The sequence below is a fragment of the Budorcas taxicolor genome, chromosome X (genome assembly GCF_023091745.1).
Source record: "Budorcas taxicolor isolate Tak-1 chromosome X, Takin1.1, whole genome shotgun sequence".
In the NCBI taxonomy this organism is placed as follows: Eukaryota; Metazoa; Chordata; class Mammalia; order Artiodactyla; family Bovidae; genus Budorcas; species Budorcas taxicolor.
Genome location: NC_068935.1, coordinates 74381250 through 74407023, shown reverse-complemented (window position 1 = coordinate 74407023; position 25774 = coordinate 74381250). Strand labels below are relative to the sequence as shown.

General features: G+C 37.6%; 1 protein-coding gene across 1 annotated transcript in view; it reads right to left on the bottom strand.

Moving 5' to 3' along the window:
* Window positions 1-25774, bottom strand: part of ATRX (ATRX chromatin remodeler) — a 280266-nt gene that overhangs the window by 13848 nt on the left and 240644 nt on the right. The window contains exons 30-31 of the mRNA XM_052663022.1: window positions 20399-20576; window positions 18910-19104 (exon numbers count right to left, since the gene is read on the bottom strand). Of these exons, the coding sequence (XP_052518982.1) occupies window positions 18910-19104; window positions 20399-20576 (373 nt within the window). The remainder of the gene's footprint in view (window positions 1-18909; window positions 19105-20398; window positions 20577-25774) is intronic.

Sequence of the window (25774 nt, the reverse complement as noted above, 5' to 3'; positions counted from 1 at the left end):
AGAATATTAATCTCATTTTACACACCATCTATGAAACATTCTTGCCAGAAAATATCTGCCATGAATCTAATCAAACTTTTGGATCTAATTTTCAGTTTACAGAATATATAAGATTTAGAACTTCAAATTCACCATTAGGAAATAAATCCAGAATAAAGGGAGGGAAGGTGACTGCACTAAATTAAAGAAATATATAGAGAGACACCACAACCAAGTGCAGTACGCCTTGAGTGGATCCTGGTTTGAACAAAGAAACTGTAACAAACATTTTTAAGACAAGTTGGTTAATCTGACTATTAATATGGATGTGGCATTTGATGATGCTAGGAAATTAAGAATGATTAATTTTATGGTATTGTGATAATAATTTAGAGATTTATAGTAAAATATTTACAACCAAAATATATTCTTATAATTTAAAATATTTTAGAAAAATAGAGGCAAATGTGGTGAAATATTAACAACTATTAAATCTAGGTGATGGGTATATGGGTATACATTACATTTTTCTGGTTTGAAAATTTCACAATAGGAATAATTTTTAATTAACTTTCTAAACATATTTTCTCTGTAATAAGGTAAACAGTAGACTATATGGCAGAATTCTGGGACACCCCAAAGTTGGAAAGGTAGATCTGTATGCATTTTAGCCTTAGTTAGCTCTCTATTTTAGCAAATAAGTTTCCTCCAAGTTACCTCTCTACAGATGTTTGAAAAACCTAAACTGAATACATAAATGCATGATGATGCTGTTCTAAGAACTTCATATGAATTATCTAATTAGTCACAATAACTCTATGAAGTACATGCTATTTTTAACCCCCTTATTACTGATGAGATATCTACGATCGTATTTCAGCATGGGGTGCTGGTTCCCTTCCTGACAATCAACCTACAGGAAAAACTACAGAAGGTAAAATGAAACATGTAGTCCAGGAACTTAGAGAGATACATGCGTGTGTGCAACATCACAAGGGTGACAAAATGGGCATCATATGCCACCTGAGGCAGATCTATTAAAAAGATAATTCAGAGTAAGCATGATAAGGGAAGATATTAGCAATACAAAATTGAAATAAAACATATCTTAAAAGTGTCAAATGAAGTATTTCAGATAAAAAATAATCATTGAAATAAATAACTCAATGGATAGTTTAAGTATCAGGAGAAGTACACCAGAAGACTAACTTAGCTAGGAGATCATACTGAGACACTTTCACAGAAGATAGCAGGAAAGGATAAAGAAATAGGAAATGCACAAGAAAAGCTAAAAGATATGGAAGCTGAAAGTGTAATAACAGTCTCAGAAAGTGAAGTCACTCAGTAGTGTCTGACTCTTTGTGACCCCATGGACTGCAGCCTGCCAGGCTCCTCCGTCCATGGGATTTTCCAGGCAAGAGTACTGGAGTGGGTTGCCATTGCCTTCTCCGAAACAGTCTCAGAAGGAGATGCAAATAAAAATGGAGAGAATGAGTTTTTTATAGTGGATACTAATTTCCCAGAATGACAGATCGAGAAAATGAGGCACAGAGAAGTCAAGTAACTTGATATGGTCAAGATTCAAACCTCAGTCTTGCCTGAGAGCTCTTGACCTTAAGCACCATGCTATAGTGACTCAGTACTGAAGATCAACATATTCAGCATCAAAGGTAATTAAGGAGGATTGGAATTAGCTGTGCCACTTTAGGATTTTGCAGTAACTAAAAGATAAAATCTATACTCTCCACTATTACACACCTCTTAGTTCAGTTCAGTTCAGTTCAGTCACTCAGTTGTGTCCAACTCTTTGCGACCCCATGAATCACAGCACGCCAGGCCTCCCTGTCCATCACCAACTCCCGGAGTTCACTCAAACTCACATCCATCGAGTCCGTGATGCCATCCAGCCATCTCATCCTCTGTCAACCCCTTCTCCTCCTGCCCCCAGTCCCTCCCAGTATCAGAGTCTTTTCCAATGAGTCAACTCTTCGTATGAGGTGGCCAAAATACTGGAGGTTCAGCTTCAACATCAGTCCTTCCAAAGAACACCCAGGGTTGATCTCCTTCAGAATAGATTGGCTGGATCTCCTTGCAGTCCAAGGGACTCACAAGAGTCTTCTCCAACACCACAGTTCAAAAGCATCAATTCTTCGGCACTCAGCTTTCTTCACAGTCCAACTCTCACATCCACACATGACCACAGGAAAAACCATAGCCTTGACTAGACGGACCTTTTTGGGAAAGTAATGTCTCTGCTTTCCAATATGCTGTCTAGGTTGGTCATAACTTTCCTTCCAAGGAGTAAACGTCTTTTAATTTCATAGCTGCACTCATCACCTGCAGTGATTTTGGAGCCCAAAAAATTAAAGTCTGACACTGTTTTCACTATTTTCCCATCTATTTCCCATGAAGTGATGGGGCCAGATGCCATGATGTTCATTTTCTGAATGTTGAGCTTTAAGCCAACTTTTTCACTCGCCTCTTTCACTTTCATCAGGAGGCTTTTTAGTTCCTCTTCACTTTCTGCCATAAGGGTGGTGTCATCTGCATATCTGAGGTTATTGATATTTCTCCGGGCAATCTTGATTCCAGCTTGTGCTTCTTACACACCTCTATAACACTGCAAATGCCTTTCCATAAATTCACAGTATTAAGAAGAAAGGTGATGAAGTAGAGAAAAGGGAACCCTTGTGCACTGTTGGTGGGAAATAAATTGGTGCAACCACTATGGATAACAGTACGGAGTGTCCTGAAAAAATTAAAAATAAAACTACCATCCAGCAATTTCACTCCTGGGTATTTATCCAAAGAAAACTAAAATACTAACTCAAAAAGATATTTGCAAATCCAACTTTAATGCAGCACTGCTTATAACAGCCAAGACATGGAAACAACCTAAGTATAATCCATGGATGAATGAATAAAAAAAATGGGTATATACAATGGTGCACACAATTGAATATTGCTGAACAAAAAAAAGAAAATCCTGCCATTTGTAACAACATGGATGGGTGGTGAAGTCATTATGCTAAGTGAAATATGCTATAAAAATATTATGCTAACTGAGAAAGAAAAATATTGTACAACCTCACTTTACGTGGAATATAAAAAAGCTGTAATTAAAGAAACAGAGTAGAATGATGGCTACAAGAAGCTGAAGTGTATGTGAAATGGAGAGATGTTTGCCAAAGGGTACACATTTACAGTTATAAGCTGTTGAGTAAGTTCTGGTGATATACTGTACAGTGTATTGGCCACAGTTAATAATGTTGCTGCTGTTGTTCAGTGGCCCAGTTGTGTCCGAATCTTTGCAACCCCATGGACTGCAGCACGCCAGGCCTCCCTGTCCTCACCATCTCCCAAAGTTTCCCCAAGTTCACGTCCATTCATCAGTGATGCCATCCAGCCATCTCATCCTCTGACGTCCTCTTCTTCTTCTGTCTTCAATCTTTCCCAGCATCAGGAACTTTTCCAATGAGTCAGCTATTCACATCAGATTACCAAAATACTGGAGCATCAGGTTCAGCATCACTCTTTCCACCGAGTATTCATGGTTGATTTCTCTTAAGATTGACTAGTTTGATCTCCTTGCTGTCCCAGGGACTCTCAGGAGTCTTCTCCAGCACCACACTTCGAAGGCATCGATTCTTTGGCATTCTGCCTTCTTTATGGCCCAGCTGTCACAACCATACGCGACCACTGAGAAAACCATAACCTTCCTTGACTATGCCAACTTTTGCTGGCAGAACAATGTCTCTGCTTTTCAACATACTGTCTAGGTTTGTCATGCCTTTCCTGCCAAGAAGCAATCATCTTCTGATTTCATGGCTGCTGTCACCATTGCACTGATTTTAGAGCCCAAGAAGAGGAAATACGTCACTACTTCCACTTTTCCCCTTCTACTTGCCATGAAGTAATGGGGCCAGATGCCATGATCTTAGTTTTTTTAATACTTAGTTTTAAGCCAGCTCTTTCACTTTCCTCCTTCAACCTAATCAAGAGGCTCTTTAATTCCTCTTCCCTTTCTGTGGTGGATTCATGTCAATGTATGGCAAAACCAATACAGTATTGTAAAGTAAAAAAATTAAAAAAAAAGAAAAAGACCATCCCCAAGAAAAAGAAATGCCAAAAAGCAAAATGGCTGTCTGAGGAGGCCTTAAAAATAGCTGTGAAAAGAAGAGAAGTGAAAAGCAAAGGAGAAAAGGAAAGATATAAGCATCTGAATGCAGAGTTCCAAAGAATAGTAAGGAGAGATAAGAAAGCCTTCATCAGCCATCAATGCAAAGAAATAGAGGAAAAGAACAGAATGGGAAAGACTAGAGATCTCTTCAAGAAAATTAGAGACACCAAGGGAACAATTCATGCAAAGATGGGCATGAAAGGACATAAAGGACAGAAATTGTATGGACTGAACAGAAGCAGAAGATATTAAGAAGAGATGGCAAGAATACACAGAAGAACTGTACAAGAAAGATCTTCACGACCCAGATAATTATGATGGTGTGAGAGTTCCAGAAAAACATCTATTTCTGTTTTATTAACTTATGTCAAAGCCTTTGATTGTGTGGATCACAATAAACTGTGGAAAATTCTTCAAGTGATGAGAATACCAGACCACCTGACCTGCCTCTTGAGAGACTTGTATGCAGGTCAGGAAGCAACAGTTAGAACTGGACATGGAACAACAGACTGGTTCCAAATCGGAAAAGGAGTATGTCAAGGCTGTATACTGTCACCCTGCTTATTTAACTTATATGCAGAGTACATCATGAGAAACGCTGGGCTGGAGGAAGCACTAGCTGGAATCAAGATTGCTGGGAGAAATATCAATAACCTCAGATATGCAGATGACACCACCCTTACAGCAGAAAGTGAAGAAGAACTAAAGAGCCTCCTGATGAAAGTGAAAGAGGAGAGTGAAAAAGTTGGCTTAAAGCTCAACATTCAGAAAACAAAGATCATGGCATCTGTCCCATCACTTCTTGGCAAATAGATTCGGAAACAGTGGAAACAGTAGCTGTCTTTATTTTTGGGGGGCTCCAAAGTCACTGCAGATGGTGACTGCAGCCATGAAATTAAAAGACGCTTACTCCTTGGAAGGAAAGTTATGACCAACCTAGACAGCATATACAAAAGCAGAGACATTACTTTGCCAACAAAGGTCTGTCTAGTCAAGGCTATGGTTTTCCAGTAGTCATGTATAGATGTGAGAGTTGGACTATAAAGAAAGCTGAGCGCTGAAGAATTGATGCTTTTGAACTGTGGTGTTGGAGAAGACTCTTTGAGAGTCCCTTGGACTTCAAGGAGATCCAACCAGTCCATCCTAAAGGAGATCAGTCCTGGGTGTTCATTGGAAGGACTGATGCTGAAGCTGAAGCCCCAGTACTTTGGCCACCTGATGGGAAGAGCTAACTCATTTGAAAAGACCCTGATGCCGGGAAAGATTGAGGGCAGCAGGAATAGGGGACGACAGAGGATGAGATGGTTGGATAGCATCACTGACTCAATGGACATGGGTCTGGGTAGAGTCAAGCAGTTGGTGATGGACAGGGAGGCCTGACGTGCTGCGGTTCATGGGGTCGTAAAGAGTCGGACACGACTGAGCAACTGAACTGAATAGTGTAGGGCCACCCAAGATGGACGAGTCATAGTGGAGAGTTCTAGCAAAATGTGATCCAATGGAGGAGGGAATGGCAAACCACTCCACTATACTTGCTGTTAGAACCTCATGAAGTGTATAAAAGGACATAGTTAATAATACTGTATTGTATATTTGAAAGTTGCTAGGAGAGAAGATCTTAAAACTTCTCTTTAAAAAATCTAACTATGTGCAATAATGGATGTTAACTAGACTTATTGCAGTGATCTGCAATATACACATATATCAAATCATTATGTTGTACATCTGAAACTAACATAAATTTATATATCAATCATATCTCAATGGGAAAAAGCTAGATATAAAAAAGGATAAAAGAAGTGTGATGTCCTATCAATGTAGAGTGCCCCAATTCACTATATTTTCACAAGTTTACTTATGTAACATATGTAGCACAGCAGAGTGTGGTAGTTAAAGGGTATGGGGTCTAGAGTCACTACACTGAGATCAAATGCAGGTGAAACCACTTCTCTCTGTCATAATTTCATCACCTATAAACAGAAATAAACTCTACCAGCTTTGTAAGATGGCTATAAGAATTCAATGCTAGTAAAGCCCTTAATACAGTACCTTGCTGCTGGGAAAACTGTACAACTATGTGTTTAAAGAATGAAATCAGAACATTCTCTAACACCATGCACAATGCGCTCAAAATGGATTAATGGCTTAAATGTTAAGACCAGATGCTATAAAACTCCTAGAGGTAAATACAGACAGGACACTCTTTGACAGAAATCAGAGCAACATCTTTTTGGATTTGTCTCTGAGAGCAATGGAAATAAGAATGAAACAAATGGGACCTAATTAAACTTAGAAGCTTTTGCACAGCAAAGGAAACCATAAACAAAATGAAGACAACATACAGACAGGGAGAAAATACTTGTAAATGATGCAACCAACAAGGTATTAATCTCCAAAATATACAAACAGCTTATATAGCTTAACATCAAAAAACAAACAACTCAATCAAAAAATAAGCAAAAGCTCTAAATAAACATTTCTCCAAAGAAGACATACAGATAGCCAAAAAGCACATGAAAAGATGCTCAACACTGCTAATTACTAGAAAAATGCAAATCAAAATTACAATGAGGTATCACCTAACACTGGTCAGAATGGCGATCATCAAATAATCCGCAAACAATAAATGCTGGAGAGGATGTGGGAAAAAAGAAACTCTCCTATACTGTTGATGGGAATGTAAACTGGTACAGTTCCTATGAAGAACAGTATGGATATTCCTTAAAAAACTAAAAATGGAGCTGTTATATGATCCTGCAACTCCATTCCTGGAGAGAAAACCATAATTCGAAAAGATACACACACCCTAATGTTCACTGTAGCACTGTTCACAACAGCCAAGACATGGAAGCAACCTAACCATTCACTGACAGATGAATGGATAAAGATGTCACACACACACACACACACACACAAGAATATTATTCAGCCATAAAAAGAATGAAGTAATGCCATTTGCAGCAACATGGAAGGAGCTAGAGATTATACTAAGTGAACTAAGCCAGGCAGAGAAAGACAAATATATACCACTTATTTGTGGAATCTAAAAAAAAAATGATACAAATGAACTTATTTACAAAACAGAAGGAGACTCAAAGACTTAAAACACAAACTTATGTTTACCAAAGTGGAAAGGGGGACCAGGGAAGGGATAAATTAGGAGACTGGGTCTAACATATATAGATAACTATATACAAAATAGGTAACCAACAAGGATCTACTGTATATCACAGGGAACTATACTTAATATTTTATAATAATCTATCCTACAAGGGAAAAAAATCTGAAAAGGAATATGTATACATATGTGTGTGTGTGTGTATATATATATCTCTCAATCACTACTCTGTGCACCTGAAACTAATATTGTAAATCAACTATACTTCAATAGAAAATAAATAAAAACTCTGACATACACTCATTTCAGAACCATGTACCTATTTTTCTTCTCATAGCATTGATCACTGTCATACTTTACATTTTATGTATTTATTGGTGGTGGTTTAGATGCTAAGTCATGTCCAACTCTTGCAACCCCATGGACTGTAGCCTGCCAGGCTCCTCTGTCCATGGGATTCTCCAGGCAGGAATACTGGAGTGGGTTGCCATTTCCTTCTCCATATGTCTTTATTAATACCTTCTTTATCATCTCTCTCTCCCCACTCACACTGCAATGGAAGCTTCATAAGAGCAGGGCTTTTTGTCTGCTTTATGTGTTGCTGTAACCCCAGGATGTTGAATAGTGCCTGGCACATAATAGGTACAGAATACATTTTGGGGAAATGAATAAAAGTCAGCTTCCTCCCTCCCTCCTCTTATCCTATGAATAGAGGGTTTAAACTGTGTTTTCACTAGCTTCTTTCATAATTTCTGAAAGCTGGGAATAACTCAGGCTCTTTAAGACAGATTAGATGAACACACACCCACCTTCTGCCTAATTTTAAAAAATTCCAACCTAGATCTAGGCATTAAATAGTCACCAGCCTGCTTCACATCTTTGTTTGGAATTAAGGAACCGTGAATTAATTTGTTCTCACTTTTAACTAAATTAAGGGCAAATGTCGCAAGTTCAGAAACACTGCCCCTGATCTAGTAGTGGAAGGACTTTTTCCTTAGTCGGTAGGAGGGGAAGGAATGCCTTTTAAAAATGCCAGCCATCAGATTAAAATGCCTTTGTTTTTGATGATTTACATAAAAATTGTGCTCAACCTATTTTCAAAATTTCCATGTTTAATTGACATTGGAAGCAATAATAAAAGTCAAATTTTTATGTAAAAAAATAGTACTTGGCATAAAAAACACTCAATAAACATTTGTTACTGTTCTTTATTATTCTTAAATCAAAAGTTTAGCTGATAATAACTAGGTGAATCATACTCCTATATACCTTGTACTCACAACAGCAGTGAACCTTGTTAAAAATACAGGTCCAACACTCAGAAATTGATTTAGTAAGTCTTGACCATTGGCTTAAAAAAAAAAAAGTATTTTTGGTTGCACTAGCCACTGCCTGCCTGTGGGCTTTTCTCTAGTTGTGGTGCACGGGCTTCTCATTGCAGTGGCTTCTCTTGTTGCAGAGCACAGGCCATAGGCACACAGGCTTCAGTAGTTGTGGCTCGTGGGCCCTAGAGTGCATGGGCCTAGCTGCCTGAGGCATGTGTAATCTTCCTGACCAGGGATCCAACCAGTGTCGCCTGCATTGCAAGGCAGATTCTTATCCACTGTATTACCAGGGAAGTCTGACCATTGGCTTTTTTGTGGTGGTGGTGGAGTTGGGGAGAGATGTGCCACATGGCAGGTGGAAGCATAGTTTACCCACCAGGGATCGAACCTGTACCCCTACAGTGGAAGTATAAAGTCTTAACCGCTGGACCACCAGGAAAGTCCCTGATTCAGTCAGTCTTGGATAAGCCAGGAATCTGCATTTTTATCAAGCTGTCAGGCGATTCTGATGCAGGTTAGTTCAAGGCATGTCAACCATTGCCTTAGCTTAGGACAAAAATGTATTTGTTCATTGTCACACTTTTATTGAATACATGCTATATGCTAGGTATTATGCCAGGTACTGGGGATACAGTGATAAAGATACACTGATACGATCCCTGCCCACATAGGCTAGTAAGAAGCACATAACCTAGAGAGAACAGATGTATCTTTTAACTTGTATATAAATCCAAAGAGGTTATACCACTTAATTCACATTTACTAGATGCAAACCTGGCATTTTCAATTTCAGAATTTCCATGATCCATAGTGTTAGTGCTAGTCACTTGGTTGTGCCCGACTCTTTGCGACCCCATGGACTGCAGCCCACCAGGCTCCTCTGTCCATGGGATTTTCCAGGCAAGGATACTGGAGTGGGTTGCCATTTCCTTCTCTAGGGGATCTTCCCAACCCAGGGATTGAACCCGGCTCTCCTGCACTGCAGGCAGATTCTTTACCACTTGAGCTACAGGGAAACCCATAGTGGTAGGTATTTCTAGTGCTTCAAAAGGAGACATTTCTGGAAGTTTGCCCCCAATCCCCACCCTTCACTTCCAATGGAATTTCACATTCCACCCTCAACTGTGCCAGTAAGTTGTTGATGTTTCCATTTGTAGTGATTTGTAAGACAGCTTGCTAGAGTAGGGAGGTTGCCATTTAGGGACATCATTGGTATCATGATCTCTTTAATCCAAATGTTTCCCCTAAAATGCTGGTTGACTTTGGCTCCTTAGTTTTTTTTTTGTTATAAGGTGAAAGTAGGATACAAAGCAGCACTGTTTTTTTTAAAAAAATGATTGGGCTATTAACATGTATTTATTTTGTAGTTTGTATTAGTAAAAGAATACTAGAAACATACCTTCATTTTTAAAAATTACTACTACACTGGTGTCACAGCTGGCTATAAGGTAGACAATTCCTTTAAAGTTGTATGTATTATTTAGGGGGGGGAAATCCTTGAGTGTTAGAGTAATAGTTTGTAGTCAAATGCATGATAGCATCATGGGATGTGATTATCAGTGTTTAGTAATTAAATATTATTATATAATCTCTTCTTGATTATAACTGATCTCTAGGGGAGTTAAAGCCTCAAATACTCATCTCTTCTGCAGTCTAGCTGAGATTACTGCCTCTGCTCTCTAAATGTTTTTAGTCTTCTACTGATCTGTCATATGTCAAGCTAAATCTTCTAAGGATCAAAATCTCATATGACTTCTCTAAAATTCCAAAAATTTAAGTCTATACTTGTTTCAGAAAAATGAACCAGTATAATGGCATTATTAATGACAATTATAGAAGCAAAAATAGCAGCTAACATTTGAGTGCTTACTATGTGCTAGGCAGAGAGCTTTACATGGATTATCTCTTCTGTGAGGCATGTACTACTATTTTCTTACTTTCTTAAGGGAAGCAGGGCTTGGAAAACATATGCGGCTTGCCTAAAATTACACCCCAAAAGGGTGATTGGCACATTACTTGCAAAAGGGACGGGGCTTAAACCATTTGCTCTTTTTACTGGGCATCAACTATCCCAGCAAACACTGAGTGGGAGACTATTACAACCTACAAAGAAATGGTAAAATTACAACAATTTTTCTATAGTTTATTATGATTTTTGGTTGTCTGTTCTTATACAGATGAATAATAATAATTTTATGCCAGTGAATACAAATATAGAAAAAATATTAAAATTTGCTGTATTAAATAAGAAACATACTACACTTGTGATCAAAGAGGCAGCAAAGTAGGAGATAATGACATCAAAGCTCATATATGTGCTAATTATGAACATGGCTCCTTAGAGGTATGTGCACGTGTGCTACGTTGCTTCAGTTGTGTCTGACTCTTTGCAAACCCATGGACTGTAGCCCACAAGGCTCCTCTGTCCATGGGATTCTCCAGGAAACAACACTGGAGTGGGCTGCCATGATACCCTCCTCCAGGGGCTCTTCCCCACCCAGGGGTCAAACCTGCATCTCATTATGTCTCCTGCATTGGCAGGTGGCTTCTTTACCACCTGGGAAGATCCCATAGAGGTACATGTCAACAAAAACTGCATTCATGTGCATACATGTGGTTAATATGCTACAGGTTACTAATACTTGCTCTACAATTAAATGGGTCCTTTTGAACCTTTATTCTCAAAGGGTAAATGCAAGCAAGTTCCTGAAATCAGTAAATTAGCTATTTTACACTTCACATCAAATTATTTTAATAGAGTATATTTCTCTCTAACGTTAGAAATGACTAAGGTAAAACCTTATATTACCATCTGCTGGCTGATAAAACTGCACAATAACATCTCTGTTCAGAAAACTATGCTTTGAGGTATTAAAACTTGAATAAAGGACTAAAGACAAAGGGAGAAAATTGTACACAACACCAGTGTAGAGGAAGTAAAGCCTCACTTTCAGTACTTTACTTTAAATCCCCATTTTATTTTCCCTATAATTATCAACATGCAGTCCATATTTAAAAAGACATAGATAGCAAATGCTGGAAAAGGGAAGTGCAAAAAAATTTCTATGCCAGTTTTACTGTCTTTTGTTTTCTTAATAAAGGGTACAGAGCTTAGGCTGTATATCCACTGAAGAATATTATGAAATATGACCTTAATCAAGATTTTTAATTTCTGATATCTATATAATTCATAAGTTTATTACCAGGAAAGGTACTTTCCCCTAATATAATTTACATAAACATTTACAGAGGTCAGATATTACTTTGATATTCAAAAAACAAACAGTTAAGAATCAATCAACACAATATTGTAAAACTATTTTCCTCCAATTAAAAAATAAATTAAAAAAAATAATCAGTGAACAAATCTTTATCACTAGAAACTTGTGTTAAAGGATTTATAGGTTTAGATCATTATGAAGTTGCAAAATGTCTGAGGAACACTATTACTCTGAACAACTTAAGAAATGCATTGGTAGACATGACACAGTAGACTCTAAAATCAATATATTTTAAAAATGGTTCCACAGAACTACAAGACCATTATATTTCAAAAAGGAAAAAGCAGCAGTACCAACAACAGCAATAAATCAATCAGGGTATTTAACAGAATATAACCCATGGGACGAGGTGATGAATAGAGCTGACTAAGATAGCTGATTGAATATAGAACTGAAGACATGAATTAAAGCTCTAATTTTCCTCCTTTCACACACCTGCTTCATTTCATTTTTACTGCTTGCAAAAGTTAAGGCAAATTCTAACACGGATTTTCAATGATATATAGATCAATATGGAATGATAAAAATACAGTTAAATATCACTATAAAGGTTACTAGAGTTTCAAAAAAGACCATATAAAAGTATTAATACTGTTTTATTCACTATAGATGAAAGGAGAAAATACAGTTCTTGCCTTTAAAGAACTGCAGAGATAAAAAGACAAGAAAAAATCTGGTGGTTAATAAGCTGAAATAGTAAATCTAACTAGAAAGTGAAGAAGTAAAAGAAAGTAAACAAGAACAGAAATACAGAAAAGGAGTTATTATTGACTTAGAGGAAGTGATGAGGCAGAAAAAGATGTAATAATCCCATATCAAGTAAGTTGAAAGTGACCACTTACAGAACTACCAAAGGACAAAGAAAAGTTAACTCAAAAAGGCATACAATTTAATCATCAGTTAGATAATAGCAATTTGAAGGGGAAATGAAAATGTATCATTTTTAGTAGTCTTTCATCCTAAATATATATATATATATAAAGACAGGTGTTTGCAATTGTACTATAATATAGTAGGAACCAACTTTGAAATGTTTTTAATAAGAGCAGGTTCAAACACTACTGCAAATATAAAAAACACCTACTTGTACCCAGTTCAGAGAGGAGTAATTTTCAAAATCCTGTTAAAGGAAAACCAAACAGTAGTGCACAAAGTTAAATGAAATTCAAAATACAAGCCCACAGAACAAAGTTAACATTTATTGAGTAACCACATCATGCCTGGTACTTCTCTACCCCCATTGCTACCACCTTACTTCAGGCCTACATTAACTCTCTCATCTGGATCACTGCACGGTAACAAGTATCTTAACATCCATTTTTTTTTCTTTTTCTAAAATTTATTTGTTTTTAATTGGAGGACAATTGCTTTACAATGTTGTGTCAGTTTCTGCCATGCCTCAACATGAATCAGCCATAGGTATACACATGTCCCCTCCCTCTTGAATCTCCCTCTCATTTCCCATCCCATCCCTCTGCTCTAGGTTGTCACAGAGCACCAGGCTGGTCTCCGTGTGCTATACCACAACTTCCCATTAGCTATCTATTTTACACATTAACATTTATTTTCTTTTCTCCTATCCATCCTGCACACTGACACCCAAAATGATTTTTCTTAAATGAAAATTTGATGTTAGTCTTTTGTTTAGAATTATTAAATAGATCCCACAGAACAAAGTTAACATTTATTGAGTAACCACATTATGCCTGGTACTTCTCTACCCCCATTGCTACCACCTTACTTCAGGCCTACATTAACTCTCTCATCTGGATCACTGCACGGTAACAAGTATCTTAACATCCATTTTTTTTTCTTTTTCTAAAATTTATTTGTTTTTAATTGGAGGACAATTGCTTTACAATGTTGTGTCCAAACTCTCTTAACTTCTATGATCTGAGTCCCATCCTCCTTTCCAGTCTTTTCTCTCACCTCTTCCCATGATCACCCTTACTTTATACTACTCTCTCTTTACACTCCATTTATTTTTAACTACCTGATGTTCCTGAAATTTGCAATGCTGATTTATGCACGTGTTTGTTTTTTCCTGCTCATCCTCTTGAAAGGCCTTCATCTTTGGCCCTCACAGCAATGCAAACAGCTACCACGTCTATTTTCAATATCAGTTGAAGTCCTCCTAATGTCAACTCCCCATCCCCAACTTTTCCAAGAAAGAACTGAATACTCCATCCTTTGAAATGGATGGTACAGGGTGCCTATACAGATTTCTATTACAGGATCCATAATTTTTACTGTGAAAGTGAAGTCGCTCAGTCGTGTCCAACTCTCTGTGACCCCATGAACTCCTCTGTCCATGGGATTTTCCAGGCAAGAGTACTGGAATGGGTTGCCATTTCCTTCTCCAGGGGATCTTTCCCACCCAGGGATCGAACCCAGGTCTCCCACATTGCAAGCAGACACTTTACCATCTAAGCCACCAGGGAAGCCCCAATATATAAATAAATATATATATATTTATTACATATGTATAATAAATATATGTATATACAATATATAATAAGTACATAAATATTTTCTTTATTGTGAGGATATGCTTATTAGGGGCTTCCTGGGGACTCAGCAGTAAAGAATGAAACTGCAATGCAGGAGATGAGGGTTCTATCTCTGGGTCGGGAAGATCCTCTGGAGAAAGAAATGGCAACCCACTCCAGAATTCTTGCCTGGGAAGTCCCATGGGCAGAAGAGCCTGGCGGGCTATAGTCCATGGGGCTGCAAAAAGAGTCAGACATGACTCAGTGACTAAACAAACAAGCAAAAAAAATGCTTATTAAACTGTAGACTCCTTGGGAGTAGGAACCTAGTCTTATTTATCAACATATCCTTACTAACCAGCATAATGATTGGCATGTTGCAGATACTTGCAAAGATTTTAACTAATTAATGAATAAGCTTCATTATTTAGGTTACAGCTTTTTCAGTCTACCAAAAGCTACAGTCGATCATCAGTAACTGAGTCCCATCATTTACTTGAAATGTCTATTTAACTCCACAATCATCACGCTATTATAAGTCCTCATCCTGCATTTTAATGCCACACTGACTTTCCAAAAGCCCACATTCATCATATAAAACCCCATCCATGAACTTATAGTGAATGATATTTTAAATCCAAATGCCTCTGTTTGCCTTTAATGGTTCTCCATAAGCTGGCCCTACCTTTATCTATCCAATTTCAATCCAATTTCATCTGGTCAATTTCTTCATCATATCGTGAGTCTGGCACTTAAATTCTCACCTTTACTTTCACCCCAACTGTTTCATCCCACATTCATACCTTATTCTTACCTAATGCAATTAAATATTAACCATCATTTATAGGCCAATCAGTCTAATTTTTTTTTCCATTAAACTTTACCCAAATGCTTTCCCCTTCATTTTTAAACCAAATACATTCAGTACCAGTCACATCAGCACTTTTGCTTTTAAGAATGTTACTTTTTCTCCCCAAGTAGACTACCATTTCCTTCAGGTAAATCATATATACATCTTATTATATTTCCTTTCAGATCCCTGACAAGTCTTAGTTACTGTGATAGCAAGCCATCATAATATGGTACAGTTTTTAAAAACTTTTCCAAAGCCTTTTTTAAACTAAAAAACATCCTCTCTTTAAATAAAATCTTATGTGGCAGCCCAATACATAAAAGCAATAAAAGGGGAGGGACTCTGAAATGAGGCATAGGGCTTAGAGTGCTGCCTGTCTGGCCTTTCCCTACTCGCTTAGCCACGGTGTAGCCCTGGAACACCTCTGTAAATCTTCTGGGGCTCCTTAGAATACAATTTGAAAACTACTGTGTTCAAGTTCTAGCTCTGACACTTATTGGCCACGTATCCTAAGGTAAACACAGACTCTCTAAGCTTCAGTTTCCCAAGATAATGAATATGCAAGAGAAAAGCCTTTGTAAACTTGAAGGCCATATATGTAAATGAGTAATTTACCATTTTGCAAGCCATGAGTTAAACTGGTTATATTATACAATGTTAACAATAGTTGCATGACATAATGGTACTGACTGTGAAAGCATTCTATATTTTAAAATCCAGCTTTATTTAAAATAAAATAAAGCATTCTAAGTATCATTCAATTCTGGGAATCCCAGGTCCTCTTCCTTGTTTCTTGTACTTAGAATTAACTTTTTAATCTTGATTTGGGGGCAATAAAGTGTAATGATTAAAGGATATGTTTTTGAGTTGGGCAGACTTGAAGACCAGCTTTAGTACTAATTAGGTGAGTAAACTTGGATAAGTTACATAATTCTCTCCAAGCCTTAATTTCCTCATCTAGAGAAATGAAAACAGCACTATCAACTTTTTAGTTGCTGCTAGACTAAGAAAAATAATCTGAACAAAATTATTTAGTAGAGTATGAAACCCAGTAAGTTAACTATTATTCTCCCTTGGGAAGAGCTGTGGGAGAGTTGAAGCACTTTGCATTAAAGTAGCATTACTTTTTTTTCTTGGGCAAAGGGTCATACCACTAAAAACAAAACACAGTAAGTAAAATGTAGATGAAAAAACATGACACCTTTCACAACTCAGCGTGCCAAGTTATAAAACAGATGGTTTCTTTCCAGACATCCTATAACAATTAAATAGCATTTCTTTCTTGTCTTGTCCTTTAAATACACTCTCCCCATGTAATTCAACGTCATCAGTAAATGTTTATCAAATTAAACAGATTTCCTACAATCAGAAATTTACCACATAACAAATAATTTCAAAGCAACTATCCCTTTACAAATTGGAATGGTGGCTTCCTATGAGAAATACTGCTAATCATGGGCTATTTCTCAAAAAAATTAAAGTTTAAGTGTAATTTTAGGAAAAATGCTAATTAAACATGAAGTCAACTGAAAAGGGAAACTTCACTATCTTTAAAATTATAAACATAAATATGTGCAAGTCCTTAAAAGAATACTCTTTGTCACACAAAATTACGTACCTGATAGAAAAGGGATATAAGTTAAATAAAACAAGGCAAGTACACACTATGCAATTTTTTTTAAAGTAAAGGTGTATGTACCAATATGGAAAGATCTGCAAGAAACATCTAGGTGAAAAGAGCAAGTTGCAAAAGAGTGTGTATGGTATGAGTTCATTTGAGTTTGTGTGTTTTTAAAGATATACAAACCTGTTTGTACACAGAAAATTTTCCAAAGACTATTCAAGATCCCTACTCACATTCTGTTATATAATTAACAAAGGAAGCCAAACCGCTATCAATTTAATATACTATAACATGGAAATTGAAATGACTCTTTAAAGTATTAAAAAAATGATAGATTTAACCTTCATGTGGTCCTAAGCAAAGTGAAGTCAAGTCAAAGTCGCTCAGTAGTGTCCCACTCTTTGCAACCCATGGACTGTAGCCCACCAGGTTCCTCTGTCCATGGAATTCTCCAGGCAAGAATACTTGAGTGGGTTGCCATTTCCTTCTCCAGGGGACCTATCTGACCCAGGGACTGAACCTGGGTCTCCTGAACTGCAGGCGGACTTGTTACCACCTGAGTCACCAGGGAAGCCCATGAGGCCCTAAGCTATTATCAAAGAGATTTGATAGAGACTGTCATAAAAACTCTTTCCTAAATGCTCCATCAGTGAACTTTAAGTGGAAAAACAGCTCACTGATTAGAAAAACAAAATATTGGGACTACCCTGGCAGTCCAGTGGTTAAGACTCCATGCTCCCACTGCAGGGAGCATGGATTCGATCCCTGGTTGGGGAACTAAGGTCCCACATGCTGTACAACTTGGCCATTCAAAAAAAAAAAAAGACAAAAAACAGAACATTTGTTAATATAGACAAAGGTCACTAAAATTTTCCTAAAAGTTTAATATTCATGTTATTTTAACTGACATATATACACTGAGAACTAACTGAAGAAATCACTGATTTATATTAACATTCAAAATATTTATTCCTATTACCTTTTTAAATGAAACTGGTCAAGTCATATGAAGAACTAAGATACTGTTGAGTATTTGCTTTTTTTTTTTTTACAAATGATTGAAGTGACTTTGGTAAAGAGACAGTATAACCTGTTAGCTGCTTTCCCAATTCTCTTAACAACTATATAGAACTTTACATGCTTAAATTTGAAACCAAGACAATAGGAAAAGACCCTCCCCTAATAATCCCCCCTAAAATGACATTTTAGATAATCAGAATAGGTTTGAGTGAGTGAGTGAGTGTGAGTGAAGTTGCTCAGTCATGTCTGACTCTTTGAGACCCCATGGACTGTAGTCTATCAGGCTCCTCCAGCCACAGGATTTTCCAGGCAACAGTACTGGAGTGGGTTGCCATTTCCTTCTCCAGGGTATCTTCCTGACTCAGGGATCGAACCCAGATCTCCCTCACTGTAGGCGGATGCTATACCATCTGAGCCAGGTTTAAATACATATAAAACATATGGTTTTCTCTTGTGTGTAACAGGCTCTTATCTAAGAACAGTGGACCAGAAAAGACATGTAGATACTGTTCCTGGCTTTGTCACTTATTAGCTGAAAACTAGGCAAGTCACTGAATGCCTCTGACACTAAGTTTCTCCATCTATAAAATGAGAGAGGTCTCTTTTCCAAGTATGAAAGTCTTTTGTTATGACAGTGAAAAATATCAAGTAAGAGACACGTATTTGCTGATTCTTAATTGCTATATGACAACAAAAAATGTTAAGGAAGAGACAATTAAATCTCATATATAATTATTAAAATTATGTATGCCCTCTACTGAAGATTATTAAAAGAGAACCATACTATGTCTTTAAGGTTTCTACTCAGAAATCCTTTTCTGCAGGGCTGAATTTTTTATTTGGCATAAAATATGTATTTCAGATTACACTATCTTTTGTGGTACTATGTGGAGAACTGATCTCTCATTTAAATACAATTTTGTTCTCTTTGAAAAATTCTGAAACATAGCCTTAGTCAGATGAATAACTTTCATAGTAGTAATAAAATTTCCTTGATCTATATTAAGCTTTTTTTTAAGCTAATATTCTAAGATGTTTACCTTTGGCAGCATGGGAGTATCCCTTTTCTTCTTCTTTTCTGAATTAGGGTCATCTAACAAGTCTGGCTCAAAGGTATAAAGTTCAGTCAGCTCATTCATGGTAAAATGACGTTCAACTTGCTGTTGATCAACAACTCGAAAAGACAGTGACTGCTTAGTTACTTGCCGATCATAAATCTTATCTTCCATGGTTCCCTTCGTAAAAAAGAATGAACAATACACAAATTTTGTAAACATGAAACTTAATCAAGAAAAAATATAGTTATTGATTTATATGAAATAGCAAAACTTGATAGCAATATACTGCCATGAAGCAAATTTTATGAGCAATGTTGCTTAATTCATGAGATTTTATTTACTATTCAGAGTAGTTTATGTTGATGAGAAATAAAACTATATTACTGGTAATCATCCTAAAATTTCTGACCAATATGCATTCATGTATTGATTTATATATTTCCATACTTGGTGAAAGAACGAGAGCAGTCAGATACCAAGGTAAACAGAATAAGAGTACATGAAATCAAACTATAGGGGGTTATTGATGTACGAATCCAAAAGGGAAGTTTAATTCTTTTTCAGTGGAATATAACATGCTCTCAACAATCACTATAAACTGACTTTATGTAAAGTCATACTTTCTATAACTTCAGGACAAAAAATTAATAACTACAATGCCATATCTATTATATATTCTATATAACATTCTGAAGTAGAATGTAAAGTAGCTCTTAAATAACAGGAAAGAGTTTACAGGGTAGTTTACCAACTATATTATGTACTCTTATATATGACCAAAGATCTACCAATAAAACCCAGTCTCTGGTTGAGAAGCCCAGATTTGGAGGATGGTAGAGAAGGTAGCATCTGTTCCCAAAGAAGATGTAACAGTTAAAAGGGCAACTTGATTCTATAAACCTGTATAACACTGAACTACATCCACTTCTTTGATTTCATTTCCTTTCCTTAAATTTCAGTTTCTGTTTCTTAATACCTGAGTTTATATTTAAAAGAAATTAATATTCTTGACTAGAAATATTAAATATTCTTTGTAATGATTCTTTGTTATTATAATACATTGTTTCTTCTTATTTAACCACACTCTTCAAACTAAGAGATCATCTGGTGCCACTGAAAACAATGATCATTTGACATTCACATCTATAAGCAAATTAGATTTAGTTACCGGCTTTTCTATGCATAGTAAGTAAAAGAATTATAAATGTTTAACTTTCTTAAACTAGCATGAAATTGCTATATCTGTATACCCATGCAAATTCATCTAAATCTGAGAAATTAGAGACCTGGACAAACTACAAAATAGAAAATCATGAGAGGTAAAAATTAACTTATATTGCTTTAAGAACAGGAATGATATTTTCAACTTTGTTTGCCTCTCTACAATGCATGTAGAGTCTGAATTTCAAAAATATTGTCAGTTTCACCCAATCTTCCAATATGAAAAAGAGAATATAAATTACAAGCCCACCTGAGCTAAGAACCTATATACATAGACAGGTTTAGTTTGTCCAAAGCGATAAACTCTGAATATACTCTGGATGTCATAAGATGGATTCCAAGAAGCATCAAATATAATCACTCGATTAGCAGCTACCAGATTAATTCCAAGAGATCCTGCTTTGGTAGAAATGATAAATAATCGCCCTCTGAAAATGAAAACACATAAAAAAATGTTTAGAGATGAGTGATTAACAGATATTTTATTTATGATATGACTTTTTAATTCTAAGGCAGTTTTTTGAACAATCATGAGTTCAGAGAATTCATTACTTGCTTACTGAAGAAAAAGACAAGTCTAAGGAGTTGGAGTTACGATTTATATGCCCCAAAAGAATTGTAGTGCTGTAACATGAGATAGTCTGATATAGGAATAAAGATAAATATGGAAATCACATGTTTACAGTGTATTCAAGATATTTATTTATAGATATCTCAGTAAATGTAGAAAATGTATGTATAATTCAAAAAATGTGTTCAGTGCTAGAGCAGCTGTGAAGAGATGGCCCATGTCCAAGGTAAGAGAAACACAAGTAAGATGGTAGGTATTGCAAGAGGGCATCAGAGGGCAGACACATTGAAACCATAATCACAGAAAACTAGTCATTCTAATCACACTAGGACCACAGCCTTGTCTAACTCAATAAAACTAAGCCATCCCCTGTGGAGGCACCCAAGATGGGTGGGTCATGGTGGAGAGGTCTGACAGAATGTGGTCCACGGGAGAAGGGAATGGCAAACCACTTCAGTATTCTTGCCTTGAAAACCCCATGAACAGTATCAAAAGGCAAAATGATAGCATGAAAGAGGAACTCCACAGGTCGGTAGGTACCCAATATGCTACTGGAGATCAGTGGAGAAATAACTCCAGAAAGAATGAAGGGATGGAGCCAAAGCAAAAACAATACCCAGTTGTGGACGTGATGGGTGACAGAAGCAAGGTCTGATGTTGGTAAGGGCGATATTGCATAGGAATCTGGAATGTTAGGTCCATGAATCCAGGCAAACTGGAAGTGGTCAAACGGGATGGCAAGAGTGAACGTCGACATTCTAGGAATCAGTGAACTAAAATGGACTGGAATGGGAGAATTTAACTCAGATGACCATTATATCTACTCCTGTAGGCAGGAATCCCTTAGAAGAAATGGAGTAGCCATCATGGTCAACAAGAGTCCAAAATGCAGTACTTGGATGCAATCTCAAAAATGAAAGAATGATCTCTGTTTGTTTCCAAGGCAAGCCATTCAATATCACAGTAATCCAAGTCTATGCCCCAACCAGAAATGCTGAAGATGAAGCTGAACGGTTCTATGAAGATCTACAAGACCTTTAAGAACTAACACCCCAAAAAGATGTCCTTTTCATTATAGGGGACTGGAATGCAAAAGTAGGAAGTCAAGAAACACCTGGAGTAACAGGCAAATTTGGCCTTGATATACGGAATGAAGCAGGGCAAAGGCTAATAAGAGTTTTGCCAAGAGAATGCACTGGTCACAGCAAACACCCTCTTTCAACAAAACAAGAGAAGACTCTACACATGGACATCACCAGACGGTCAATACCGAAATCAGATCAATTATATTCTTTGCAGCCAAAGATGGAGAAGCTCTATACGGTCAACAAAAACAAGACCGGGAGCTGACTGCAGCTCAGATCAGTTCAGTTCACTTGCTCAGTCGTGTCCGACTCTTTGCGACCCTATGAATCGCAGCACGCCAGGCCTCGCTGTCGATCACCATCTCCCGGAGTTCACCCAGATTCACGTCCACTGAGTCCGTGATGCTATCCAGCCATTTCATCCTCGGTCGTCCCCTTCTCCTCCTGCCCCCAATCCCTCCCAGCATCAGAGGTTTTTCCAATGAGTCAACGCTTCGCATGAGGTGGCCAAAGTACTGTACTTTCAGCTTTAGCATCATTCCCTCCAAAGAAATTCCAGGGTTCATCTCCTTCAGAATGGACTGGTTGGATCTCCTTGCAGTCCAAGGGACTCTCAAGAGTCTTCTCCAACACCACAGTTCAAAAGCATCAATTCTTCAGCGCTCAGCCTTCTTCAACATCCAACTCTCACATCCATACATGACCACTGGAAAAACTATAGCATTGACTAGACGGACCTTTGTTGGCAAAGTAATGTCTCTGCTTTTGAATATGCTATCTAGGTTGGTCATAAGTGGATGCCATGATCTTCGTTTTCTGAATGTTGAGCTTTAGGCCAACATTTTCCCTCTCCTCTTTCACTTTTATCAAGAGGATTTTTAGCTCCTCTTCAATTTCTGTCATAAGGGTGGTGTCATCTGCATATCTGAGGTTATTGATATTTCTCCCAACAATCTTGATTCCAGCTTGTGTTTCTTCCAGTCCAGCGATTCTCATGATGCACTCTGCATATAAGTTAAATAAGCAGGGTGACAATATACAGCCTTGACGTACTCCTTTTTCTGTTTGGAATCAGTCTGTTGTTCCATGTGCAGTTCTAACTGTTGCTTCCTGACCTGAATACAGATTTCTCAAGAGGCAAGTTAGGTGGTCTGGTATTCCCACCTCTTTCAGAATTTTCCACAGTTTATTGTGATCCACACAGTCAAAGGCTTTGGCATAGTCACTAAAGCAGAAATAGATGTTTTTTTGGAACTCTCTTGCTTTTTTCATGATCCAGTGGATGTTGGCAATTTGATCTCTGGTTCCTCTACCTTTTCTAAAACCAGCTTGAACGTCAGGGAGTTCACGGTTCACGTATTGCTGAAGCCTGGCTTCGAGAATTTTGAGCATTACTTTACTAGCATGTGAGATGAGTGCAATTGTGCGGTAGTTTGAGCATTCTTTGGCATTGCCTTTCTTTGGGATTGGAATGAAAACTGACCTTTTCCAGTCCTGTGGGCACTGCTGGGTTTTCCAAATTTGCTGGCATATTGAGTATAGCACTTTCACAGCATCATCTTTCAGGATTTGAAACAGCTCAAATGGAATTCCATCACCTCCACTAGGCTTTGTTCGTAGTGATGCTTTCTAAGGCCCACTTGACTTCACATTCCAAGATGTCTTGTTCTAGATTAGTGATCACATCATCATGACTATCTGGGTCATGAAGATCTTTTTTGTACAGTTCTTCCGTGTATTCTTGCCACCTCTTCTTAATATCATCTGCTTCTGTTAGATCCATACAATTTCTGTCCCTTATCGAGCCCATCTTTGCATGAAATGTTCCCTTGGTATCTCTAATTTTCTTGAAGAGATCTCTAGTCTTTCCCACTCTGTTCTTTTCATCTATTTCTTTGCATTGATCGCTGAAGAAGGCTTTCTTATCTCTTCTTGTTATTCTTTGGAACTCTGCATTGTGATGCCTATATCTTTCCTTTTCTCCTTTGCTTTTCGCCTCTCTTCTCTTCACAGCTATTTGTAAGGCCTCCCCAGACAGCCATTTTGCTTTTTTGCATTTCTTTTCCATGAGGATGGTCTTGATCCCTGTCTCCTGCACAATGTCACGAACTTCATTCCATAGTTCCTCAGGCACTCTATCTATCAGATCTAGGCCCTTCAATCTATTTCTCACTTCCACTGTATAATCATAAGGGATTTGATTTAGGTCATACCTGAATGGTCTAGCGGTTTTCCCTACTTTCTTTAAGTCTGAATTTGGCAATAAATTCTTTTAAGCCAAAGATGGAGAAGCTCTACAGAGTCAACAGAAACAAGACCAGCACTGATGGTGGCTCAGATCATGAACTGCTCATTGCCAAATTTAGACTTAAACTGAATAAAGTAGGGAAAACCACTAGACCATTCAAGTATGACCTAAATCAAATCCCTTAAGATTATACAGTGGAAGTGAGAAATAGACTTAAGGGACTAGATCTGACAGAGTGCCTGATGAACTATGGATGGAGGTTCGTGACATTGTACAGGAGACAGGGATCAAGACCATCTCCATGAAAAGAAATGCAGAAAAAGCAAAATGGCTGTCTGGGGAAGCCTTACAAATAGCTGTGAAAAGAAGAGAAGCAAAAAGCAAAGCAGAAAAGGAAAGATATAAGCATCTGAATGCAGAGTTCCAAAGAACAGCAAGGAGAGATAAGAAAGCCTTCCTCAGTGATCAATGCAAAGAAATAAAGGAAAACAACAGAATGGGAAAGACTAGAGATCTCTTCAAGAAAATGAGAGATACCAAGGGAACATTTCATGCAAAGATGGGCTCGATAAAGGACAGAAATGGTATGGACCTAACAGAAGCAGAAGATATTAAGAAGAGGTGGCAAGAATACACAGAAGAACTATATACAAAAGAGCTTCACAACCCAGATAATCACGATGGTGTGATCACTCACCTACAGCCAGACATCCTGGAGTGTGAACTCAAGTGGGCCTTAGAAAGCATCACTACGAACAAAGCTAGAGGAGGTGATGGAATTCCAGTTGAGCTATCAAATCCTGAAAGATGATGCTGTGAAAGTGCTGCTCAATATGCCAGGAAGTTTGGAAAACTCAGCAGTGGCCACAGGACTGGAAAAGGTCAGTTTTCATTCCAATCACAAAGAAAGGCAATGCCAAAGAATGCTCATACTACTGCACAATTGCACTCATCTCAAATGCTAGTAAAGTAATGCTCAAAATTCTCGAAGCCAGGCTTCAGCAATACGTGAACTGAGAAATTCCAGATGTTCAAGCTGGCTTTGGAAAAGGCAGAGGAATCAGAGATCAAATTGCCAACATCCACTGGATCATAGAAAAAGCAAGAGAGTTCCAGAAAAACATCTATTTCTGCTTTATTGACTATGCCAAAGCCTTTGACTGTGTGGATCACAATAAACTGGAAAATTCTGAAAGAGGTGGTAATACCAGACCACCTGACCTGCCTCTTGAGAAACCTATATGCAGGTCAGGAAGCAACAGTTAAAACTGGACATGGAACAACAGACTGGTTCCAAACAGGAAAAGGAGTATGTAAAGGCTGTATATTGTCACCCTGCTTATTTAACTTATATGCAGAGTACATCATGAGAAACCTTTGGCTGGAAGAAGCACAAGCTGGAATCAAGATTGCCGGGAGAAATAGCAGTAGCTTCAGATATGCAGATGACACCACCCTTATGGCAGAAAGTGAAGAAGAGCTAAAAAGCCTCTTGATGAAAGTGAAAGAGGAGAGTGAAAAAGTTGGCTTAAAGCTCAACATTCAGAAAATGAAGATCATGGCATCTGGTCCCATCACTTCATAGGAAATAGATGGCGAAACAGTGGAAACAGTTTCAGACTTTATTTCTGTGGGCTCCAGAATCACTGCAGATGGTGACTGCAGCCATGAAATTAAAAGACGCTTACTCCTTGGAAGGAAAGTTATGACCAACCTAAATAA